At 42.4% G+C, this 26,042-nt stretch overlaps 1 protein-coding gene across 1 annotated transcript in view; it reads left to right on the top strand.

Annotated features, from left to right (window-relative positions):
- The window catches only part of LOC126284958 (odorant receptor Or2-like), an 89,981-nt gene extending 66,910 nt beyond the window's left edge, over positions 1 to 23,071 (top strand). The window contains exons 2-5 of the mRNA XM_049984232.1: positions 4,536 to 4,635; positions 12,990 to 13,091; positions 17,463 to 17,618; positions 23,015 to 23,071. Coding sequence (XP_049840189.1) covers positions 4,536 to 4,635; positions 12,990 to 13,091; positions 17,463 to 17,618; positions 23,015 to 23,071 — 415 coding nt within the window. The remainder of the gene's footprint in view (positions 1 to 4,535; positions 4,636 to 12,989; positions 13,092 to 17,462; positions 17,619 to 23,014) is intronic.
- Positions 23,072 to 26,042: the final 2,971 nt, after the last annotated feature.

Here is a 26,042-nt window from a genome sequence, read left to right as displayed (position 1 = left end):
CTTGCATTTGTCCACATTTAGAGCTAGCTGCCATTCATCATACCAGCTAGAGAATTTGTCAGCATCATCAGCAAACACCTGCAGCACATTCCGTCCACCAAATCAGTTGTATATATCCAGAACGACAATGGTCCTATTACAATTCTCTGACGAACACTCGCCGTTCACATCTGCATCTACATTTATACTTCGCAAGCCATCCAACGGTGTGTGGCGGAGGGCACTTTACGTGCCACTGTCATTACCTCCCTTTTCTGTTCCAGTCGCGTATGGTTCACGGGAAGAACGATTGTCTGGAAGCCTGTGCGCGCGCTCGAATCTCTCTAATTTTACATTCGTGACCTCCTCGGGAGGTATAAGTAGGGGGAAGCAATATATATACACTCCTGGAAATTGAAATAAGAACACCGTGAATTCATTGTCCCAGGAAGGGGAAACTTTATTGACACATTCCTGGGGTCAGATACATCACATGATCACACTGACAGAACCACAGGCACATAGACACGGGCAACAGAGCATGCACAATGTCGGCACTAGTACAGTGTATATCCACCTTTCGCAGCAATGCAGGCTGCTATTCTCCCATGGAGACGGTCGTAGAGATGCTGGATGTAGTCCTGTGGAACGGCTTGCCATGCCATTTCCACCTGGCGCCTCAGTTGGACCAGCGTTCGTGCTGGACGTGCAGACCGCGTGAGACGACGCTTCCCAAACATGCTCAATGGGGGACAGATCCGGAGATCTTGCTGGCCAGGGTAGTTGACTTACACCTTCTAGAGCACGTTGGGTGGCACGGGATACATGCGGACGCGCATTGACCTGTTGGAACAGCAAGTTCCCTTGCCGGTCTAGGAATGGTAGAACGATGGGTTCGATGACGGTTTGGATGTACCGTGCACTATTCAGTGTCCCCTTGACGATCACCAGAGGTGTACGGAGAGTGTAGGAGATCGCTCCTCACACCATGATGCCGGGTGTTGGCCCTGTGTGCCTCGGTCGTATGCAGTCCTGATTGTGGCGCTCACCTGCACGGCGCCAAACACGCATACGACCATCATTGGCACCAAGGCAGAAGCGACTCTCATCGCTGAAGACGACACGCCTCCATTCGTCCCTCCATTCACGCCTGTCGCGACACCACTGGAGGCGGGCTGCACGATGTTGGGGCGTGAGCGGAAGACGGCCTAACGGTGTGCGAGACCGTAGCCCAGCTTCATGGAGACGGTTGCGAATGGTCCTCGCCGATACCCCAAGAGCAACAGTGTCCCTAATTTGTTGGGAAGTAGCGGTGCGGTCCCCTACGGCACTGCGTAGGATCCTACGGTCTTGGCGTGCATCCGTGCGTCGATGCGGTCCGGTCCCAAGTCGACGGGCACGTGCACCTTCCGCCGACCACTGGCGACAACATCGATGTACTGTGGAGACCTCACGACCCACGTGTTGAGCAATTCGGCGGTACGTCCACCCGGCCTCCCGCATGCCCACTATACGCCCTTGCTCAAAGTCCGTCAACTGCACATACGGTTCACGTCCACGCTGTCACGCCATGCTACCAATGTTAAAGACTGCGATGGAGCTCCGTATGCCACGGCAAACTGGCTGACACTGACGGCGGCGGTGCACAAATGCTGCGCAGCTAGCGCCATTCGACGGCCAACACCGCGGTTCCTGGTGTGTCCGCTGTGCTGTGCGTGTGATCATTGCTTGTACAGCCCTCTCGCAGTGTCCGGAGCAAGTATGGTGGGTCTGACACACCGGTGTCAATGTGTTCTTTTTTCCATTTCCAGGAGTGTATATATTAGCAGCAGATGCTCCAGGTACTAACAAAACAAGTATGTACACATCCTGCAATATCAAAACAGAATAAACGAAATGACAAGATCACAACAGACTTCACAACCAATAACGTGAATGTATTTACTGTTAGTCAAGACACTGCACAGTAAAATCTTCCTCAGATAAAGGAATAACATACTGTGTCTAACGATGATAGTGATGTTTATAGTAATAAGTGAATCCATGAGAAGTATTTACAACCATAATAAACAAAATTGTAAGAAAAGTCATCATAGTGACTACTGGAGATGCTTTAGAATAAAACGAAATGAGTTTGATCATAATAAGACATTAATTACAGTCGCAATAGCTGGTATAACCTATATGACATGTGGGTTGACGTTTTTGGAAAAGGAAGCTTCTACTAGTTTCCTAAAACTTCTAAGTCCAAATGTATTCAACTTCTAACAGTATTTCACATTGGATGTATTTAGCTTGATTACACTTCTGCTTAATTTGATATACCTTACTGGTTTTTGGTGTGTAACAGAATAATAATATAACAGATAGACTATTAAATTCTGTATTTACAAGATTTTCTCTGTTGCAATTCCTATAAATTTCCATAGAATGTTAGTTCATAGGTACATGACGTGCTATACCTTGGAACATGTTTCCACATTTAGAAGCACATTAATTTTCTGGAGTAAATTTTTGTAATTAAAAAACAAAGTCCTGCATCATATAAGATTGAGTGCCCTCATTTAAAAACAGAATAAGAAAGTATGTTAACCTTCTATTACAGCCCTGACTAAAGTCAAAAGTCTGAAAAGTGTACCTAGGTAAAACACTCTCCCATGTTTTAATGAAACACAAGTAACTGGTTTAAAAACTCAAAGCAACAGATACACAATTCAATTTCGCTTGAGTAATTCATTCCTAGTGCATGACTTTAAACAAAGCAATAAATCTTTCGTAATTTAGGAGAGGTTTTTTTGAATCTACAGCATGATGATTTGACACAGTGTTATAATCAGGTTCTCCTCAATCAAGTTTAAACAAACTAAGAAATTACATGTTACCATGCAGAAGATTAACGACACATCCTTATCCATCGAGTAGTCATAAATAAATAAATTTTGAAATAACCTAACCACTTTACCAAAGGGCGTAATCTCAACAAGCAGTTTTATCATAGTAGAATCTCCACAAGAGCATGGACTGCCAACAGACAAAGGAAGTTTTCCTTCCAATTAGGAACATAGAACAGGTCTCCTCAACCATCAGAATATAGAACAAAGAACACATAGTGATATATACTATTTCAAGTGAAGCCCACTGTGAGGCTTCTAACCTTGAAGGCTTCTAATTGGTTGAAAGACAAACTGACTCCTCAAAGATGTGTTATTGTCTCAGTGACCATTCAAAGAGATTGCTCATGAGCAACTTATTTGTATGGATCGAAGCTGGTAATAGGAGATAAGTGTACAGTATCTTAAAGATAATGGTTAAAATCTACTAAAAGGAAAATATAAACGGAAGAAATGGATATGAACAGGTAAATTTCAGGATGTATGTTGATGTGACTTGTTGCACACCAGTACTATTATATTACTACAGCGAATGTGTGTTTAAATATTTTGACGACTATTAATAAATCGCAATTTTATTTATGACCATTTGAATATAACCACCAAGACGAAAACTGTCAGTATCATAATGTTTACTCTGATAAATTTGATTCAATTCCCAGAGAGAGTAGAAGGAGTTGCTAACTAATCACAAAGAAATAAAAAGTAGGTAAATATTCACAGTGATTTTCACGATCTTTGCAACTTGTTTAACAGTGCTAGCATAAAACTCAAGAACACATTGCTGATTTTATTTGTACAGTTAATATATAAGACCTAAAATAAACCTTACAGTATATTGCTTTATGCAGCTCTGGCTTCTGACAGATAGCACTAAGCTACATCTACAGCCAGATTATTTATTTGTACTATTTAGTGATAGAAAAACATTCCTCATGAGTCAGTCTATTTATTAGAGAAAAACGTATCAACATTCTTTCAGTGATTTCTGAGATTATCTGTGGCATTCATGTAGACTTATATTTTTATAATATGTATATTTGAATAATCAGCTATGTTATTTCTATAAACCACATGAAGCAAAAATTTGCTTAGCGACTTGGATGTTTATGTACATTAAACGTTTGCTATTTTTACACCTGACTGTAACATTAACTCGGCTATGAAAGACAAAGTGTCTTAATTTAACGATACATGAGACTGAACAGAAAAATTATTACTGGCCAGTTAGAATCTGAAGATAAGACCGCTTCAGATGTTAAGTTCTTTATTTTCTTGCCTTATTTGAGTCTTTGTCTATTATTTTTCACAGATAGCACATGAAGACGAAGCTGAATCGCTCTAAAACCGGTCAGGTTATGAATAAAGAACTTAGAGCTGAAGTGGTTTTATTTTCAAAACGACATATCCATGCTGTTGTTGGTCTAACTAAAATGAATTCTGTATTTGACTAGTGGTGCAACAAAAAAGGTGAAGGCTTCTTTCAGGTTGAATTGTATAAAAGTGTGGCCATGTTTTAAAAATTAAATAGATTTACTACATAGCTAGCATCCTGTACTGCAGCAGACACTTACTACAGTAGGTTACCAACTTGTAACGCTCATGTTTTAACGGTCTTATAGAATGAAATGTCGCAAAGAGTAAACAACATTTTTACTGTTGCAGGTTTGTCAAGCAGTTGGAGAACAGCATGAGTTCCATCGTAATGCTGCAATTCTACTTCAGTGTCCTCATCATATGTGTGACATTATTTCAAGCAACATATGTAAGATCTTTATTCTAAAATGTTGTAATATATCGTAATATTACTGTGTGTGGAATTATCAGCAGACAGTAAATATGCATCTTATAACATTACCGCTGGATATATTTCGTAAACCACATCAAATACTGACGAATCTATTCCACAGATCGAACGTGAGGAGAGGGGCTAGTGTAATTGGTTAATACAAACCATAAAAAATGCACGGAAGTATGTTTTTAACACAAACCTAAATTTTTTAAATGGAACCCCGTTAGTTTTGTTAGCACATCTGAACATATAAACAAATACGTAATCAGTGCCGTTTGTTGCATTGCAAAATGGTAATTACATCCGGAGATATTGTACCCTAAAGTTGACGCTTGAGTACCACTCCTCCGCTGTTCGATCGTGTGTATCGGAGAGCACCGAATTACGTAGGGATCCAAAGGGAACGGTGATGGACCTTAGGTATAGAAGAGACTGGAGCAGCACATTACGTCCACATGCTAACACCTTTTTATTGGTCTTTTCCACTGACGCACGTGTACATTACCATGAGGGATGAGGTAAACGTACACACGTGGTTACCGTTTTCAATTAAGAAGTGGAATAGATTGTGTCCCACTGGAAACGCATCGATGTATGTGGTATCAGCATCATGGTGCAGCTGCACATTCCGCAATTAACACTAGGCTGACCCTTGACAGGATGTTCGACGGGCGTTTCATAGGACGTGGAGGACGCATAAATTGGCCAGCATGTTCTCCTGATCTTACACCTCTGGGCTTCTTTCTGTGGGGTACTTTAAAGGAGAATGTGTACCGTGATGTGCCTACAACTAAAGAGGATATGAAACAACATATTGTGGCAGCCTGCGGCAACATTACACCAGACGTACTGCGGCGTGTACGACATTCATTACGCCAGAGATTGTAATTGTGTGCAGCAAATGATGGCCACCACATTAAACATCTATTGGCCTGACATGTCGGGACACACTCTATTCCACTCCGTAATTGAAAACGGAAACCACGTGTGTACGTGTACCGCACCCCTCATGACAATGTACATGTGCGTCAGTGAAAAAGACCAATAAAAAGGTGTTAGCATGAGGACGTAATGTGCTGCTCCAGTCTCTTCTGTACCTAAGGTCCACCACCGTTCCCTTTGGATCCCTACGTAATTAGGTGCTATCCGATACACACGATCGAACAGCAGAGGAGTGGTACTCAAGCGTGAACTTTAGGCTACAGTATCTACGGATGTAATTAACATTTTACTATGCAACAAACGGCACTGATGACGTATTTGTTTATATGTTCAGATGTGCTAACAAAAGTAACGAGGTTCCTTTAAAAAAAGTAGGTTGTGTTTAAGAAAATACTTCCGTGCCTTTTTTTATGGTTTGTATTAACCAATTACACTAGCCCCTCTCCTCACGTTCGGTCTGTGGAATCGATTCGTCAGTACTTGATTTGGTTTACGAAATACATCCAGCGGTAATGTTAGGTAGGTGACACCCTATATATATATATAGGGTGGACCACTGATCGTGACCAGTTCAAGTATCTCACGAAGTAAGCGTCAAACGAAAAACCTACAAAGCATGAAACTAGTCTGGCTTGAAGGGGAAAACCAGATGGCGCTATGGTTGGCCCAGTAGATGTTGCTGCCATAGGTCAAACGGATATCAACTGCGTTCTTTTAAATAGGAACCCTCATTTTTATTACATATTCGTGTAGTACGTAAAGAAATATGAATGTTTTTGTTGGACCACGTTTTTCGCTTTGTGGTTCGTGGTGTGGTTTCCTGTTGTCATGTCCTAGTTAATGAACCACGGGCAGCGTATGAGTGGCCAAGTAAGTGGTCCTGACATTAGGGATACCAGTTACTTTGGAATAAGGCTGGACATCTCGGACATATTCTGAATCGTGGTTACCTTGGTGCTCAGACGGCAAAGACTACCAAATCTACCGGTTAGTCCCTCAGCCACTAGGCATAAATCTCAATGGGACTTGGGGCAAGTAAAGCTAGCAACCAGCTTCCCCAGTACTTTAAATATGATGCTGGCAACAATCAGAGCAAAATGCCTCGGACCTTTGGAAGTCCCACCTGTAATTGACAAACCAGGATACGACTCGGCAAACGAATGGTAACGAGATGGGGAGCTATTAATATCAATGGGGCTACTCTGGGAAGAAGGTAGAGCTGGCAGACGCTGCAAGTAAGGTGGGGTTGGACGTTTTTGCTGTTAGTGACATTCGGGTAAGGGGTGTGAAAGAAGAGGTAGTGGGAGAATACAAGGTCAGGAGACAAAGCAGGAATAGCTCAATGGGGTTTAGGGCTTTACATCAGGAAATAAATGGAAGCCAGCGTAGTTGCAATAAGGTATGTAAACGAACGACTGATGTGGATAGATTTGACAGTGTCTAACAAGAAAATTAGGATTGTGTCAGTACATTCTCATTGTGAAGGGACAGATCAAGATATGATGGATAGTTTTTATGACGCACTCAGTGATGTAGTTGTTAGAGTAAAGGACAAGGACAGTGTTCTGCTCATGGGTGATTTTAATGCCAGGATTGGAAATCGAACAGAAGGGTATGAAAAGGTTATGGGTAAATTTGGAGAGGATATGGAGGCCAACAGGAACGGGAAACCACTCTTGGATTTCTGTGCCAGTATGGGCTTAGTAATCACGAACTCCTTTTTTTAAACATAAGAACATTCACCGGTATACTTGGGAAGGCAGGGGAATCAGATCTGTCATTGACTATGTAATAACAGATGAGGAATTCATGAAGGCTGTGAGGGACACACGCATATTCAGGGCGATTCTTTGATGGCACTGATCACTATTTAATCTGCAGTGACATTGGTATTGTGAGGCCGAAAGTGCAGGAGGTCAGGTCCATACGTAGGAGGATAAGAGTGGAGAAACTTCAGGATAAGGAAATCAGGCACAAGTACATAACAGTGACTCAGAAAGGTACCAGTTAGTTGAATGCACTCAATTACAGTCATTGGAAAAGGAGTGGACAAGGTGGAGGGACACAGTACTAGAAGTGGCTAAAGAATGTCTTGGAACAGTAGTGTGTAAAGGTAGGATGAAGCAAACAGGTTGGTGGAATGACACATTCAAGGCAGCCTGTAAAAGGAAAAAGAAGGCGTATCAAAAATGGCTACATACTAGAACTCAGGTAGACAAAGAAAGTTATGTTGAAGACAGAAATAAAGCCAGATAATTGCAGCATCCAGAAAGAACCCTTGGGAGGACTTTGGAAATAGGTTGGAGACTTTGGGTCAAGCTGCTGGAAAATCATTCTGCAGTGTAATTAGTAGTCTTCGAAAGGGAGGTAAAAAGGAAATTAGGAGTATTTTGGGCAGGTCAGAAAAACTGCTGGTGAATCCTGTTGATGCCTTGAGCAGATGGGGGGGATATTTTGAAGAGTTGCTCAATGCAGGTGAAAATACGGTCAGTAATGTTTCAGATTTCGATGCAAAATAGGATAGGAATGACAATGGAAATAGGATCACGTTTAAGGAAGTTGAGAAAATGGTCAATAGATTGCAGTGAAATAAAGTGGCTTGGGATGGATGGTATTAAGTCGGAACTCATCGAATACAGTGGAACGTCAGGTCTTAAATGGCTACACAGGATAATTGAAATGGCGTGGGAGTCGGGACAGGTTCCATCAGACTGGACGAAAGCAGTAATCACACCAATCTTTAAACATGGAAACACAAGAGATTGTAACAACTACAGAGGTATCTCTTTAATCAGCATTGTGGGTAAAATCTTCTCAGGTATTGTTGAAAGGAAAGTGCGAGTATTAGTTGAGGACAAATTGGATGAAAGCAGTGTGGGTTTAGGCCTCATAGAGGTTGTCAGGACCGGATCATTAGCTTAGGGCAAATAATGGAGAAGTGTTACGAGTGGAACAGGGAATTGTATCTATGCTTTATAGATCTGGAAAAAGCATATGACCGGGTTCCTAGGAGAAAGTTATTGTCTGTTCTACCAGATTATGGAATAGGGGGCAAACTTTTGCAAGCAATTAAAGGTCTTACGTAGATAGTCAGGTAGCAGTTAGAGTTGACGGTAAATTGAGTTCATGGTTAAGAGTGGTTTCAGGGGTAAGACAAGGCTGCAATCTGTCTCCACTGTTGTTCATATTATTTTTGGATCATGTGCTGAAAACAATAGACTGGCTGGGTGAGATTAAGATATGTGAACACAAAATAAGCAGTCTTGCATATGCGGATCACTTAGTTGTGATCGCAGATTCGATTGAAAGTTTGCAAACTAATATTTCAGAACTAGATCAGAAATGTAAGGACTATGGTGTGAAGATTAGCATCTCGAAAACGAATGTAATGTCAGTGGGAAAGAAATATAAACGGATTGAGTGCCAAATAGGAGGAACAAAGTTAGAACAGGTGGACGGTTTCAAGTACCTAGGATGCATATTCTCACAGGATGGCAACATAGTGAAAGAACTGGAAGCGAGGTGTAGCAAAGCTAATGCAGTGAGTGCACATCTACGATATACTCTCTTCTGCTAGAAGGAAGTCAGTACCAAGTTATCTGTGCACCGTTCAGTCTTTCTACCAACTTCGTTGTATGGGAGCGAAAGCTGGGTGGATTCAGGTTACCTTATCGATAAGGTTGAGGTTAAGGGTATGAAAGTAGCTAGGATGATTGCAGGTACTAGTAGATGGGAACAATGGCAGGAGGGTGTCCACAATGAGGAGATCAAAGAAAAACTGGGAACGAACTCTATAGATGTAGCAGTCAGGGCGAACAGGCTTAGATGTGGGGTCATGTTACACGCATGAGAGAAGCAAGGTTACCCAAGAGACTCATGGGTTCAGCAGTAGAGGGTAGGAGGAGTCGGGGTAGACCAAGGAGAAGGTACCTGGAATCGGTTAAGAATAGTTTTGAAGTAATAGGTTTAACATCAGAAGAGGCACCAATGTCAGCACTGAATAGGGGATTATGGAGGAATTTGATAAGAGAGACTATGCTCCAGACTGAACGCTGAAAGGAATAATCAGTCTTAAATAATGATGATGATGATGATCATGATGTGATAGATGGCGCTGTAATAGTCACAAACCCATAAGTATGTGGTATCACGCAACATTCCGCCTGTGCGGGCGGTATTTGCTTCATGATACATTACACATGTAAAATGGACCGTTTACTAATTGTGGAAAAGTAGTTTTTCATTTGATGCTTATTTCGTGAGATATTTGGACCAGTCACTATCAATGGACCACTCTGTATATGCACTTGTAGTAGTATACTCTATATTATCTTATCAAAAAATGCTGCAGTGTCTCTCAGAGAGTGACGACATTAATAATCCAGAATGAGATTTTCACTCTGCAGCGGAGTGTGCGCTGATATGAAACTTCCTTGCCTTTCTCGGGCAAGTGCTCTACCATTTCAGCTACCGAAGCACGACTCACGCCTGGTACTCATAGCTTTACTTCTGCCAGTATCTCGTCTCCTACCTTCCAAACTTTACAGAAGCTCTCCTGTATAGTTTGGAAGGTAGGAGCCGAGATACTGGCAGAAGTAAAGCTGTGAGTACCGGGCGTGAGTCGTGCTTCGGTAGTTCAGATGGTAGAGCACTTGCCCGCGAAAGGCAAAGGTCCCAAGCTCGAGTCTCGGTCGGGCTCACTGTTTCAATCTGCCAGAATGTTTCATATCAGCGCACACTCCGCTGCAGAGTGAAAATCTCATTTTGGATACATGCAATGTATTTACACAAATACAACCTGTAAGTTACAAAATTTAACAATTGCAATTGTTTTTTAAAGATAACATCGGCAAGAAGACGTTCTTCTTCATGCACAAATTATTTCTTTGAAATTCTCCGTAATTTTTGTCAAAATGTCCTGCGAAAAAAAGCAATTTCTCCACGTACTGTAACCTTGAGGTAGTTGGTGAAGGAGCTTTGGTGCAACAAACCTTACATTTCAAATGATCCCATACGAAGAAGTCACAAACTGAGAATTTGGCGACCGTATAGGCCAGTGGTTAACGCCTAAACGTGAGATGCTAAGTGTTGAGGAAACGTGTATGCATCAGCCGTCTGGGTTGTGGCTCCATCGTGTTGGAATCACATTTCTACCACGTTGATCCCCAAAAATTCCCGTTGAGGCAACAAACAATTTCGTGGCATTCGAACATAATGTTCGTTGTCTGTTACACTAGCGTCGCCTTCTTAAAGTAATAATAATGAAGCCCAATAATCTTCAGTTTGGAAACTCTGCACAACACGGTCACCTTAGCATTGTACCGTGTTTTATGATGCAATTCTTTTGAGTTGGCTGTTACCCTGCACAGACAGTTTTGCGTATTTCAAAACCATCCACGTGGAGGTGGCCTTCGTAGCTCGTCATTATTAAGAAATCATCAGCGAGAAGAACAAGAAGCATTCTCTCACAAAACAGCTTTCGTTTGTAAGATTCACTTTCGTGAAGCTACAGTACAACCATAATTTTATAGGAATGGATTGTAAGTCACAGTTCAGTATGCACATGTCAAAACTCATGGCGGTGGAGGGGATGGCTAATGGAGCAACTAAAGTTTTTAAGAACACTCTTTTACTCTGTCGGCATATTGTAGAGTCCGCATCGTAGGAGTACGACCAGTGCACTTTTTCTACGTATTTGGTGTAGCTGTGAGAAAAGAGTTAATACAGCTAAGTACTAATAAATTTTCCTCGGGCTTCCAGCCACGTCAGGTGCTTAAAATCCCACGATCTTTTGACTGAGCTCTTCTCAGTCATTCTCAAGTTGTAAGAATGACAGCTGTGTCACCCTGGCAGGGTCGTTATTTAGGCGCACTGCTCGCTGTGATGTCACTAGTGCTCTCTTCCTCACCATATATGGTAATGTTTTCATCCCGAGTCCGTCGAGTCCGTTTTAACCTCGCGATGGCCGGGTCCCAGGCTATGCTGAGCTGCAAACCGCCGTCTTCGTTGATGTTGTTTTCAGAGGTTTTTATTTCAATAGCTTCTTTTATGACGCTATCTCAAAATCCCTCCGTCCTCATAACGACAGATGTTTCGTCGAACCGAATTCAGTGCCCAGTTTCTAAGGCGTGTTCTGCCACGGCTGAGTTTTCTGGATAGCGTAGGCGTAAGCAACTCTCGTGTTCCGTCCGGCGTTGCTCCACAGTGCGTACTGTTTGGCTGATGTAGTAACAGCCACACTGACATGGTATCTTGTACACTCTAGGCATTCTAAGCCCTAGATCGTCCTTCACAGGCCTCATGAGCTATTGAATTTTTGCTGGGGGACTGAACACCGATGAAATGTTATATCTCTTCAGGAACCGGATACTCTTTCCCGACACTGTACCACAGAAAGGCAGAAACATAAGTTCCTTGCTTTCTTCTTCGGTGGTTTTCTCTCCTCTATTGGTATGTTTCTTGCGTGTCACACCAGATAAAGCCCGTGGCACCTGTCCGTGGCTGTACCCTTTTTCCCGGAAGACTTTTCGGAGGTGTCTCAGTTATAGTGGCAGACTTTCAGCGTCTGAGACGACTTTAACACGATGGAGGAGGGTATTCAAAATGACACGGTTTTGTGCCGGATGGTGGTGGCTGCGAGCATGCAGATACCGATCTGTGTGTGTCGGTTCCCTGTAGACACTGTGGCTGAGGTGCCCCTTGGTTGTCCGTCGAACGAGGACGTCAAGGAAGGGCAATGCACCATTTGCCCAGTTAAGTACTGTGTTGCAAAAGTTTGGAAATTTGTAGTAAGTTTCTGTGGGACCAAACTGCTGAGGTTATCGCTCTCTAGCCTTACACACTACTCAGTCTAACTTAAACTAACGTACGCTAAGGACAACAGATACACCCGTGCCCGACGGGGGCAGCTGCGCGAACTGTAGCAAGGCGCCCTATACCGCACGGCTACCCCACGCGGTTTGTGTTGCGATCAGGTATCGAAACAGTACGCAAAACCACTGAACAGTATACGGAAAAGCCGCTGTACTGCGATAATTGAGAGGTAACGTTTGAAATAATGTTCAGCGGTGAAAAAACGATGCTAAACGGTCCGCTGCGCCATTGTCACTGGAACTGGAGGTTCCAAACGACAGTACACCACCGCTTGGGGGCGACTGCCTACTCCCCTCTACTTCTACCACACAACTCAAATCCGTGCTGTCATTTTGCGGTACCCTGTTGAATCTTAAAAAGTGATAATATAATTAATTAGTTTACTTTGAAAATCCTTAATCTCACATTGATCTTGGATAGGTGTTCCCCACATACTTGCTACTGCGTTTCAGTAACTTCCTCTTTTGCCTTGTAATCTGTATAACTGCAGCGCCTTTGTTTATTTGTTACAGAGTACGGACTACAGCTCAGTCCTGAAGTCCGTATCTTACCTTCCTGTACCCGCTGGCCAGATCTACTTATACTGCTGGGCAGCGCACAACGTTACCGAACAGGTGGGTACATCTTGAGTTTTGGAAATGGGATCCCGTAATCTTCGACTGTAAATGAGGCAAGACGAAAAAGCACGCTCTGAAAGATGGCTTGTCAGCGCTGCAGTGATAGAAAAAAAAAGTGGTTCAAATGGCTCTGAGCACTATGGGACTTAACATCTGAGGTCATCAGTCCCCTAGAACTTAGAACTACTTAAACCTAACTAACCTAAGGACATCACACGACACCCTTCCATCACGAGGCAGAGAAAATCCCTGACCCCGCCGGGAATCGAACCCGGGAACCCGGGCGTGGGAAGCGAGAACGCAGTGATAGAACTCTACATCTACGTAAGTGTTCAGTAATCTACTATGCAGAATACAATGAAGAGTAATTCGCAGCAGATATTGTCTGCATTCTGTTGTACCGCATTAGTGTACTAAACGGCTGTCGGTATGCCTCTGCAGTCGCTGCAGTGTGCTGGAAAAGTATCTACAGCATCTACCGCAAAATATCTAGGAGTTACTATGAAGAGTGACGCTAAGTGGAATGAACACACAAAAAAAATAGGAGGAAAAGCAGATGCCAGACTGAGATTCATAGAAAGAGTCTTAAGGAAATATAGTTCATTCACGAAGCAAATTCCTTACAAGGAGATTGTTTGACAAATTCTCGAATACTGTTCACAAATCTGGCATCCTTACCAGGTAGTGCGGCGGGGCTGGTTAGAAATGGGGGCGTTAATGTTTGTTCCCTGTGTCTCGTCGTACGGTGCACTACCAAAGTTTCACCTACGGCGTCTGATCACAAGCCCATTTCTCTGCATACGTATGTACTGCGCTGACGACGTAAAAGCAGCGTTGATGAAAATGCCGTCAGCGTTGCAAAGTCCACGTAAACTATGGTATCAATACCCTGTAATACCTTATAACAAATTTCGGGTGGAGGGCGATTGCTTCATCTCTTTAGAAAATTGTTAAAATTCAGCAAACGAGTTGTTTTATGTTTTTAGGTTCAAAATAAACAATTGCCAGCAGACCATATTTAATTAACGAATAATATCACTGTCCTCAGCTCACAGTTCATACAATTCAGTATACACGCAAGGCAGCCAGGAATGTACTTAAGTCCGACCCGAATTATTACGCGATTTACAGTCATTAGTCTGCTACCACATACGAGTTTCACACTCTGTCCTTTTTCAGTGAATGTCTAGTAAAGAAACTGCTCGTCAAATATTTCATAAACGGATATGAAACATACCACACGGAATTCTACAAAGGCCGAAAATTCACAATCGGTTCTCTTTCCAACAAAACGACCCAAAACCTTCCAAACTTCACAAAACTATCCGTAAATACAACTGCTATTACGGCCACACAATATGGACGTGAGAAGCCAATTCTTTCTTCATTTCACACATAATAAAGACGGAAGCGTTCAACATGACCTGCACGTCCTATAGCTGACTAGTGACTCCCCCTGGATGCTGCTTCTACCACAGCAAAATCTATCTAGCAGTGTGCTGGAACTGCTTAACTCTGATTGGTTGATCAAAATGACCAGCCTGTCAGAACTATCCTTCGAGATTATTCTCGCACCAAAACCGTCCAACGCCAATCACTATTCCCAGTTGCATTTACGTCATTTAAGTATGTAAATACACTCCTGGAAACTGAAATATGAACACCGTGAATTCATTGTCCCAGGAAGGGGAAACTTTATTGACACATTCCTGGGGTCAGATACATCACATGATCACACTGACAGAACCACAGGCACATAGACACAGGCTTCAGAGCATGCACAATGTCGGCACTAGTACAGTGTATATCCACCTTTCGCAGCAATGCAGGCTGCTATTCTCCCATGGAGCCGATCGTAGAGATGCTGGATGTAGTCCTGTGGAACGGCTTGCCATGCCATTTCCACCTGGCGGCTCAGTTGGACCAGCGTTCGTGCTGGACCTGCAGACCGCGTGAGACGACGCTTCATCCAGCCAAAACATGCTCAATGGGGGACAGATCCGGAGATCTTGCTGGCCAGGGTAGTTGAATTACACCTTCTAGAGCACGTTGGGTGGCATGGGATACATGCGGACATGCATTGTCCTGTTGGAACAGCAAGTTCCCTTGCCGGTCTAGGAATGGTAGAACGATGGGTTCGATGACGGTTTGGATGTACCATGCACTATTCAGTGTCCCCTCGACGATCACCAGAGGTGTACGGCCAGTGTAGGAGATCGCTCCCCACAGCATGATGCCGGGTGTTGGCCCTGTGTGCCTCGGTCGTATGCAGTCCTGATTGTGGCGCTCGCCTGCACGGCGCCAAACACGCATACGACCATCATTGGCACCAAGGCAGAAGCGACTCTCATCGCTGAAGACGACACGTCTCCATTCGTCCCTGCATTCACGCCTGTCGCGACACCACTGGAGGCGGGCTGCACGATGTTGGGGCGTGAGCGGAAGACGGCCTAACGGTGTGCGGGACGGTAGCCCAGCTTCATGGAGACGGTTGCGAAAGGTCCTCGCCGATACCCCAGGAGCAACAGTGTCCCTAATTTGCTGGGAAGTGGCGTTGTGGTCCCCTACGGCACTGCGTAGGATCCTACGGTCTTGGCGTGCATCCGTGCGTCGCTGCGGTCCGGTCCCAGGTCGACGGGCATGTGCACCTTCCGCCGACCACTGGCGACAACATCGATGTACTGTGGAGACCTTACGTCCCACGTGTTGAGCAATTCGGCGGTACGTCCACCCGGCCTCCCGCATGCCCACTATACGCCCTCGCTCAAAGTCCGTCAACTGCACATACGGTTCACGTCACGCTGTCGCGGCATGCCACCAGTGTTAAAGACTGCGATGGAGCTCCGTATGCCACGGCAAACTGGCTGACACTGACGGCGGCGGTGCACAAATGCTGCGCAGCTAGCGCCATTCGACGGCCAACACCGCGGTTCCTGGTGTGTCCGCTGTGCCGTGCGTGTGATCATTGCTTGTACAGCCCTCTCGCAGTGTCCGGAGCAAGTATAGTGGGTCCCGTTCTTTTTTCCATTTCCAGGAGTGTATTAATATAAAGGTTAGCAAAACCAAACGAAAACTAATGTTGAAATAAATTTAGAATATGATTTTACTTTCTTCCGAAAGTCAGGCTGCTTCCTTACAGAAGCATTTACACTTAGACACACATTATCAGCAATGTGGGTACAAACATCTTTCCCACGCTATGATTGCGTAATGCATTACATAATATAATACTGAAGATTTACGTATGTCCCACATACACCCTCTCACTCATTCTTATTCATTCCACAACAACAAAACAAATAGTTATTAAATAAATATTAATCGTTTCTGAATTTTTTGTTACGGTAATAAAAAATAGCTAACCTTTTTATTTATAAAAATTCTAACAAATTGACCTAAAATTTTGTGAACTTCAGTAATGATTCCAAATGATACAAAAAGACAAACTGTTATGAATCCTGACTTTAATCTTACAAGGTTCGGTTTGGGATGTTTTAGGTAATTTTCTCTAACTCTGAAAGTATGCCAGCTAGAAAGCCGATATTTTTACAAAATCTTCTTTTTAGTATCAAAGGACAGTATATTGACTTTTAACTAAACTGAATAATAATTAATACAGTTTATTTTGATTTTCAGGGGCTGGAATATTCTGTCGTGAGAATTGACTAAGGTAGCGCTTCCCACTTCAGGCTAGCGATAGGTGCGAATGAGTCACTCTAAGAGACAAGCGGCTGTTTCTATCACCGCCGTCGGCTCCGAAGCTAAGAGCTGTACTGTAAAACGCTATTGCGTATTGACTCACGACGTTACAGTTGGACTGATAGAAGAGATAGAAAGTATTCCACGAAGAGTGGCTCGTTTCGACACAGGATCTCTTAGTCGGCGGGAGAGCGTTACAGAGATTATCAACACATTCCTGGGGCAGACGCTACAAGAGAGGCGTTATGCATCACACAGAGGTCTGCTATTGAAATTTTGAGCGAGTAGTTTTGTAGGAGGCTCGGAAAACTTATTGTTTCCTCCAGCAGACGTCCTGCGAAATGACCTCAACAAGAAAACCTGATAAATTAGAGTGAATACGTAGGGCTAACAAAGGGGATATAGAGAGTGGCCGGGGGGGAGGGGGGTGAAGAGACGCCTAGTAGTACCATGCTCCACTCATCGATGGATGTCGATTTAGTAGTAGCTTTCAAAGACACCGATAAGAAGACCTTACAAAGGTTCTCAAAAAATTAAACAACAGTTCTGCAAAACTTTGGTTTCCTTCCTTAAGCTCCTTTTAGACGATTTTTCTTATGTCTTGACTAATGACGTTAATTACAGCCTACGAAAAGAAGGAGACTTCAGCTGGTGTCTTAATCCTCACAGGCGGAGGCGGTGACGCTCGCGGCATACGGCTGTTCCTGGTTGGAGGCGAGCCCACGTTTCAAGCGCGCCCTGAGAATCCTCATGTGTCGCGCACAGAAGTCGCTGGTCATCACCGCTGCGCACCTCTACCCGATGAGCAAGGACACGTTCGTCTCGGTCAGTGCGTAAAATATCATCGTATCTTTGGGAATCTAACCAAATACGTAACCTTTATTTTGGATCAACAGTCTTCTGACTGATAGGATGCAGCCACGTGAGAATTAGTCTCCTGTTCCAATCTTTTCGTCTGAGTGTACCACTTGTACCCGTTGTCCTGAATTATTTGCTTCATATACTACAGTCTCGATCTTCCATTCAAGGTTTACCCTGTACAGCTCCCTCAAGAGCCACAGAAGTTGTTTATTGGTGTCCTGACTCATGTCCTACTACCTTGTCCCATCTTCTGATATTCTTCTCGTATTACCAGTCCACTTAATTTCCAATGCCCTTCAATACTACCACATCCCAAGCGCTTGATTACGTTCTTCCTTGATTTCCCGACAGATAGGATCCACCTATGCTGTGCTCCGAATGTACATACTCAGTTTTTTAATTAAGGCCCTTGGTTGATACTAATAGATTTCTTTTGACCATTGACACTCTCTTTGTCTGTGCTAGTCTGCCTCTTATGTTCTCTTTGTTGCCGGCCGCTGCCACCGAGCGGTTCTAGGCTCGTCAGTCAGGAACCGCGCGACTGCTACGGTCGCAAGTTCGAATCCTGCCTTGGGTATGGATGTGTGTGACCTCCTTAGATTAGTTAGGTTTAAGTAGTTCTAAGTCTGGGGGGTCTCATGACCTCAGATGTTAAGTCCCATAGTGCTCAGAGCCATTGAACCATGTTGTTCTCTTTGTTTTGTCTGTCAACGAAATTTTGCTTCCAAGTTAGAAGAATTCCTTCACTTCGACTACTTCGCGATCCACAATTTTGCTGTTAAGTTTATCGCTGAATTCATTTCTGCTACTTGTGATAAGATTCGTCTTACATTGGTTCACTCCCTACCCATACTGTGTGCTGATTAAGCTGTTCGCTCCATTTCTCAGCAGTGACATCAGTGAATCTTATCACTGGTATCCTATCAGACCGAATTTTAATCGCACCCCAGAACCACTCTTTTATTTCCATCACTGCTTCTCACATGCATAGATTGACAGTAAGGGTGGAAACCCACATTGATGTCTTCGACCCTTTCTGATCCGAACATCTCGTTCTTGGTCTCCTGTTTTTATTTTTCCCTCCTTTTTCTTGTACATATTGTACAGTACCCGTCCTTTCTTACGGTTTACGATTATTCTTCTGAGGCCTTCGAATACCTTGCACCATTTTCCCACTGTCAAATGTTATTTCTACTTCGACAAACCCTTTGATATGTTTTGATGTCTAGTAAGTCCTGCTTCCATAATCAATTGCAACATAAGATATGTCTTTCTTGTGTTTTTACCTCTGCTAAAGCCTAACTAACAATCTAAGAGACTCTCAGGTTCCTTATAACGGCACAAAATAAAATAAGAACCTGATACATGAGTTCTACGTTAGGATAAATCGTGAAAGTTAAAGTTTCCACCAAACAACATAGTAATCGAGACAGTTGGTGCAGTGGTTAACACACTGGTCTTACATTCATGAGGATGCTAGTGAAAAAGCTCATCTGATCATCTAGATTTAGGTTTTCTGTAATTCCGTAGTCTGATTAAGGAGAAGGCTGGGCCGCGCGGAATGGCCGCGCGGTTAGAGGCACCATGTCACGGATTGCGCGACCCCTCTCGCCGGAGGTTCGAGTCCTCCCACGGGCATGGGTGGGTGTGTTGTTCTTAGCATAAGTTAGTATAAGTAGCGTGTAACTCTAGGGACGGCTGACCTTAGCAGTTTGGTCCCTTAGGAATTCACACACATTTGAACACTTTTGAGAATACTCAGATGCTTCCATTAAAAGAACATGACTGATTTCCTTACCCATCGTACATCACTACTAATCTGTGTTCTGTATATAATGACATAGACGTTAAACTCAAATTTCGTTCCTTCTTTCAAACATAATCAAAACTATATCTGTTTAACTGGAATTATTATTGAAGTAGACTTCATTCCATGTGGTCTTGTGTATCTTTTATCTTTCCTAGTGATAATTATGGATATAACAATGAAACATACTTGTCAATAATATCCTCAAATATGTGTAAATAGTAAATTATAGTCGGTGAGTAATTTCATCTAGCAACATTCCACTTAATCCACTCATAGAAGCAAACCACCCATCCACACACACACACACATACACACACACACACACACACACACACACACACACACGCACGCACACACACACACACACACACACACACACACACATACACGATTTGTCGTCTCCTTCGTAAAATCTGAGAAACTGTGTTCAATTGCGGCATTGTGTACCATGTAAGGAAATAAGTTTTTGCCTTTCTTTAGATATATCAGCTTAAAATATTCCCTGAAATTAATAACAGAAGGATGTTGCTTCTATTTCTTTTCTTTTATTTCATACTGATATTTCTTACTAGAGCTGGTTTCAAATTTCAGTATATTGTCCAATTACTTAACTCAAGTGTAACTCAACAGATCCACCATTGATGCCACTGATCCACAGAAATGTATCATAGCCAATGATCACAGCCACTAAACATTCAGCAGAAACTCTGCCACTGCGGTCTATGTGGACTCAAATGAATGACATGTGCTACACAGTTCCTCATAGACATCGTCTATCTTATGTTTTATACAGTGGTGACAGGACATCAGAACACATACCGCTGTTTCTCTCTATAAGAAAAGGTTAAATGTTTGATAGTGCGGAATTAAGCACAAAACAATACTTCATAATAATAATCAGTCCTTTTTAATATCTATGCAATAAACTAGTGCTAAATACGGAACATGGTGTTCACAATAAACTCACGCTGCTTCAACAAGTTCGGATGAGTTTCCACATTCTCCAGTCCCCTTACCAAAACTATGGCTTCCGTTACATATCGTACAAAGAAATTTCTTTTGTAATTCTGAGTAACTGCGCTAGTCAAGCTGCTTCTCAGTCTTTTACACTTTAACTGCATACTTTTATTTTAGTTAGCTACACTCACACAGTCACTCACTCACTAATCATACCGGACTCGAGAGTCCATTACCGCTGCAACGTTTAATTAGATGGATCAGAAAATGTACAGTCTGTCTCCGTACTACTTCATCTGAACAGGCCAATTGCAATAGCTGGTCTTTTTCAGCTTCCTGAAGCTTTGGGCCCAAACTAGCGAGAATGGAGACACCTGGTGCCGTTTCTCCCTCCTCGCACCGTAAAGTCTCACGTTTCACTGTGATTTTCCTTTCTCCTTACACCGGCTGCTTGTCACAGACACTTCAAAACTCTGACGAAGCCAGAGTTTCGAAGCCCATTTTGAGGCTGACGTTTTCCTGAATATTGTTTCTCGGCGTAAGTGTGGTATATAAAAGTCAATATACTTCCATTGAAGTATTTTTAAAAGTTAGTGTTTTTATTTCAAGAAATTGATATGAAAATAGTAAAGAAAACAAAACTAACCCAGGGCCTGAAAAAACACACTTATCCACTTTCCTTTCCTCCTGATTACAGATTTACAAACAGTGTTATAAGCGCTGAAAGGTATCTCTATTCGTAGAACACTTTTACGAGATCGTGCACAATGAGGTTCGGATTACACTGATTATTGTTGTCAGCTGTATCTTAAAAATGCAATACATTCGTACAAATCGCTTCCCTACTACTGGAAAAGGCTTCAAGACCAATTTTGTAATGAGATACGATGTCAGTTTTGTTCATAAACGAACAATATACTCTTTCATCTATTTGTTACTGAAACATTAAACGATAATATATGTACAGCTGCTGTATACTTCCACAAAAGATAACTGTGGAAAAAAATACATGACGCTCAATTCGTATGGATTCTGTCAGATAGATCCACTTACTGGTCCTGAAACACTATAATTAAGTGACAATGTTTTGCTTCAAGGAATACCTCGCATTTATGTCAAAAGTATTACTGTCCACCTGGAAACACGGCGTCATCCCCGAAACTCATGCAAGATGCGGAGCACTGTCATTTCAAAATTTGTATTTATGTTATGTAACAGTAAAAAGATGAACCTTGTTGGTAGATGCACCTTTCCCTCTTAACCAACTTCAGCTCATTTTGTCTGACGACATTGAACAGAAATAGGATGTTACGGAGTTTCGCATCGCCTGGTAGACTTCTGTGTTTCTTGAGCGCCTCCTAATACTAAGAGCTTATTTGAGTTAACGTCTTTCAAGGAAAAAAAAATGGCTCTGAGCACTATGGGACGTAACTTCTAACGTCATCAGTCCCCTAGAACTTAGAACTACTTAAACCTAACTAACCTAAGGACATCACACACATCCATGCCCGAGGCTGGATTCGAACCTGCGAACGTAGCGGTTTGCCTGTTCCAGACTGTAGCGCCTAGAACTGCTCGGCCACGCCTTCTGGCCAACGTCTTTCAAGAGATCTGTAAATTTTACTCTTTATCGGTATCAGACCAAGAGGTCTGATTTGATCTGTAGAAAACGTCGCACTATCATGCTGATAGTACAATTCGTAGTACACTGTTTTCGACAGGCAAGTACCAGGCTGCGGGCTTAAGTTCGGTTTAAATTTTTAATTTATCACTAATTTTCGTGTCTGGTGGGTTTCTCGCACCACTAGTATGTATTTTCGTCGAAATGTTTACAATTGTTTACTCTGCAACAGGTTTCCACATTGTGTTTTGCAACATTACTGAATTGTCAATGTTTAACCTTGTAGAAATCTGCCACTGAAACCAGAAACCTGCCAGTTATTGGAATACCACTTTGAATAGGACGTATTGTGTAGCTGCTTTGACTTCATGTGCTACATTTTTTGTCCTTAATTTCTTCAGTCGAAATGAGACAGCTAATAACTGAACTTTGTAAAAAGTAATTAGATGTGAGAGACTAAAACTTGGAATCATCTGTCTTAACTTCAATATTGTATGTGGGAGAATTAAGTGAATCACCGCTTTATATTTAAAGACAAACATAGTCCAGGGCTTGCTTAAACAAATAAAAGAAAGCAATGATATTTTATTTACACAGATATAGACACAAAATATAGTTATGCACATAATGTATTTCGGTAAGTAGTGATTTCTAGATTTTTAGCATGAACAACATACTACTGTTCAAATTATTTGGTAAAATTATATACATTTACACATTCTAAAAACTCTTTAAGAAATGCCATTCTTTCATTTCCCTATCTGCTGTAAGAAATAATTTCGAACTCTCAGACACACATAAAAATACAACTTGAAAAGAAATAAACTCAATGAAAATGTTATACTCACACATTTTAAGTGATAGTAGGCAAACAGTTATTATTGTAACAGCGTGTACTAGCTGTCGTTAATGAAGCCTCTATCTTCAGGAAAACTTCTTGCAACTAATAAATTTCTGTTGTTTCCTTTTCAGCTGGTGAATGCATCATATTCATTCTATGCACTGTTGGGACAGATGAATAGACGATAGATTTCATCTCTGTTCTGGCATCAGACCACCATTGGTTCATGATATGTAGTGAGTTTAATAAGTGTACTTATATTTTTCAACATCTCTTTCACTAACAGTATTCCTTTGTGACATTATATGATGTAATAAAATGAGTCAAAAATTCAGCTGTTTACACATTGTTGAAACAGATGAAGAGACATAAAATAATTCAAGACATCATATTCACATTTCTTAGGTGTGTGTAAACTAAAATAATGTAAGAATACTTGCAAAAACTTTAGTAATTGCAATTAATGAGGATGTAGCTTTCATTACTGAAATGTAAAATTATCCAAATGGAAAGAAGCACACAACTTTTTTCTTAATTTCAGCTCTCTGAATACGAAATACAAACGTTTACCTCCTGGAAGAAACTATTAATGTTACAGTATGAGACATTTGGTAGAATAAATGGTCATAGGTGTAAAGGATATACGAAGATGCTTATATTAAAATTTTAATAACAGTTGTTGATTTTCTTTGTTAATATACAAAATCATACAGTTAATTATTCTGCTTATTTATTTCAGTTGGATTTCATATATCACTTCCATTTTTAAAAATATTTATACTTATTTCATTTATAGAAATGTAAGTTGTATCAACTACGAAAGTCCTGTGTATATGAGATGGTGTTCTGACCATTTTGTAACATGTAACTAAAACAAATTTCTTGAGATAATAGTTCAGCTGTAACTTCTAAAATTAAAATTAAATATAATTCTCACATCTTTAATTTATTAGGCTTATTTCAAAGGATGGAGAAAAATTAATTTCTTGTGTTTTAACTGTAACCACATATATTATTAGCCTGAATTATTATATGTATATATGTAGAATTTTGGTAAATTTAATTTCAATTATGACTAATCTGCACTCTTCTGATCAGTTATTTGACATGTCATTTATGTATATCTTAAATTAGAAGACACTTTTGTAGCAGGAAAAAAAATAGGAAACAAGATTCTTTATCTGAATCATGTTGTTCAATACTCATCTAATTTGCGTTATCTCTCTGAAGGCAAAGTATGAATCCTACATTGTAATACACCAGTGAATCTATTGCAGCAAGTTAAATATTTGCATTGTGGTCCTAATCACATCATGTTGTTAATTATGTAAATAAAAAAGTCTGAAATATTGACAGGCATGGCATCTGTTCCTTAGTATATGAAAATTACTCTTATTCACTCTCAATTTGGGCTCAGACACCAACACTGAGGTGCATAACCTCTTGATTGAAATGAGTTATTGTGTATCTGGATTAAGATTCATAACAGAAATAGTTATATGATGAACTATATGCAGTCTCAGCTTATCAGTATACTTTAAACAGATTGGAATAAAAGTCACTACTCAGTAAACTTGTAATAGATTTCATGTGTGAAGGTACTTTGTATCCTGGACAGCGTGAGAGGGCTGGGAATCATTAAAGAATTGGACTTCCATAATCAAAATCTTATGTAAGCTTAAATATACTATTCAGATCATGATGCCATACAAGACTTGTTGCATTTTTTATAAAACACACATTAACTAAAAGAAACAAGTTATAGTGGTGAATTGTGTCTATCTAAAAGAAGTAATACATTGCTAGAGATACAATTAAGAGAGAGAGGAAAAGAGAGAGAGAGAGAGAGAGAGAGAGAGAGAGGGGGGGGGGGGGTGAGAGAGACTGCAATGTGTGTATATCACTAAACTTAGAAATAATAACAGCATATCATTACCAAGAACCAAATGGCTCTGTGAATTATACACTCCTGGAAATGGAAAAAAGAACACATTGACACCGGTGTGTCAGACCCACCATACTTGCTCCGGACACTGCGAGAGGGCTGTACAAGCAATGATCACACGCACCGCATAGCGGACTCACCAGGAACCGCGGTATTGACCGTCGAATGGCGCTAGCTGCGCAGCATTTGTGCACCGCCGCCGTCAGTGTCAGCCAGTTTGCCGTGGCATACGGAGCTCCATCGCAGTCTTTAACACTGGTAGCATGCCGTGACAGCGTGGACGTGAACCGTATGTACAGTTGACGGACTTTGAGCGAGGGCGTATAGTGGGCATGCGGGAGGCCGGGTGGACGTACCGCCGAATTGCTCAACACGTGGGGCGTGAGGTCTCCACAGTACATCGATGTTGTCGCCAGTGGTCGGCGGAATGTGCACGTGCCCGTCGACCTGGGACCGAACCGCAGTGACGCACGGATTCACGCCAAGACCGTAGGATCCTACGCAGAGCAGTAGGGGACCGCACTGCCACTTCCCAGCAAATTAGGGACACTGTTGCTCCTGGGGTATCGGCGAGGACCACTCGCAACCGTCTCCATGAAGCTGGGCTACGGTCCCGCACACCGTTAGGCCGTCTTCCGCTCACGCCCCAACATCGTTCAGCCCGCCTCAAGTGGTGTCGCGACAGGCGTGAATGGAGGGACGAATGGAGACGTGTCGTCTTCAGCGATGAGAGTCGCTTCTGCCTTGGTGCCAATGATGGTCGTATGCGTGTTTGGCGCCGTGCAGGGGAGCGCCACAATCAGGACTGCATACGACCGAGGCACACAGGGCCAACACACGGCATCATGGTGTGGGGAGCGATCTCCTACACTGGCTGTACACCTCTGGTGATCGTCGAGGGACACTGAATAGTGCATGGTACATCCAAACCGTCATCGAACCCATCGTTCTACCATTCCTAGACCAGCAAGGGAACTTGCTGTTCCAACAGGACAATGCACGTCCGCATGTATTCCGTGCCACCCAAGGTGCTCTAGAAGGTGTAAGTCAACTACCCTGGCCAGCAAGATCTCCTGATCTGTCCCCCATTGAGCATGTTTGGGACTGGATGAAGCGTCGTCTCACGCGGTCTGCAGGTCCAGCACGAACGCTGGTCCAACTGAGGCGCCAGGTGGAAATGGCATGCAAGCCGTTCCACAGGACTACATCCAGCA

Source organism: Schistocerca gregaria, chromosome 8 (genome assembly GCF_023897955.1).
Source record: "Schistocerca gregaria isolate iqSchGreg1 chromosome 8, iqSchGreg1.2, whole genome shotgun sequence".
In the NCBI taxonomy this organism is placed as follows: domain Eukaryota; kingdom Metazoa; phylum Arthropoda; class Insecta; order Orthoptera; family Acrididae; genus Schistocerca; species Schistocerca gregaria.
Note: the sequence above shows the minus strand (reverse complement) of the source record. Positions and strands in the feature narration are given on the sequence as shown.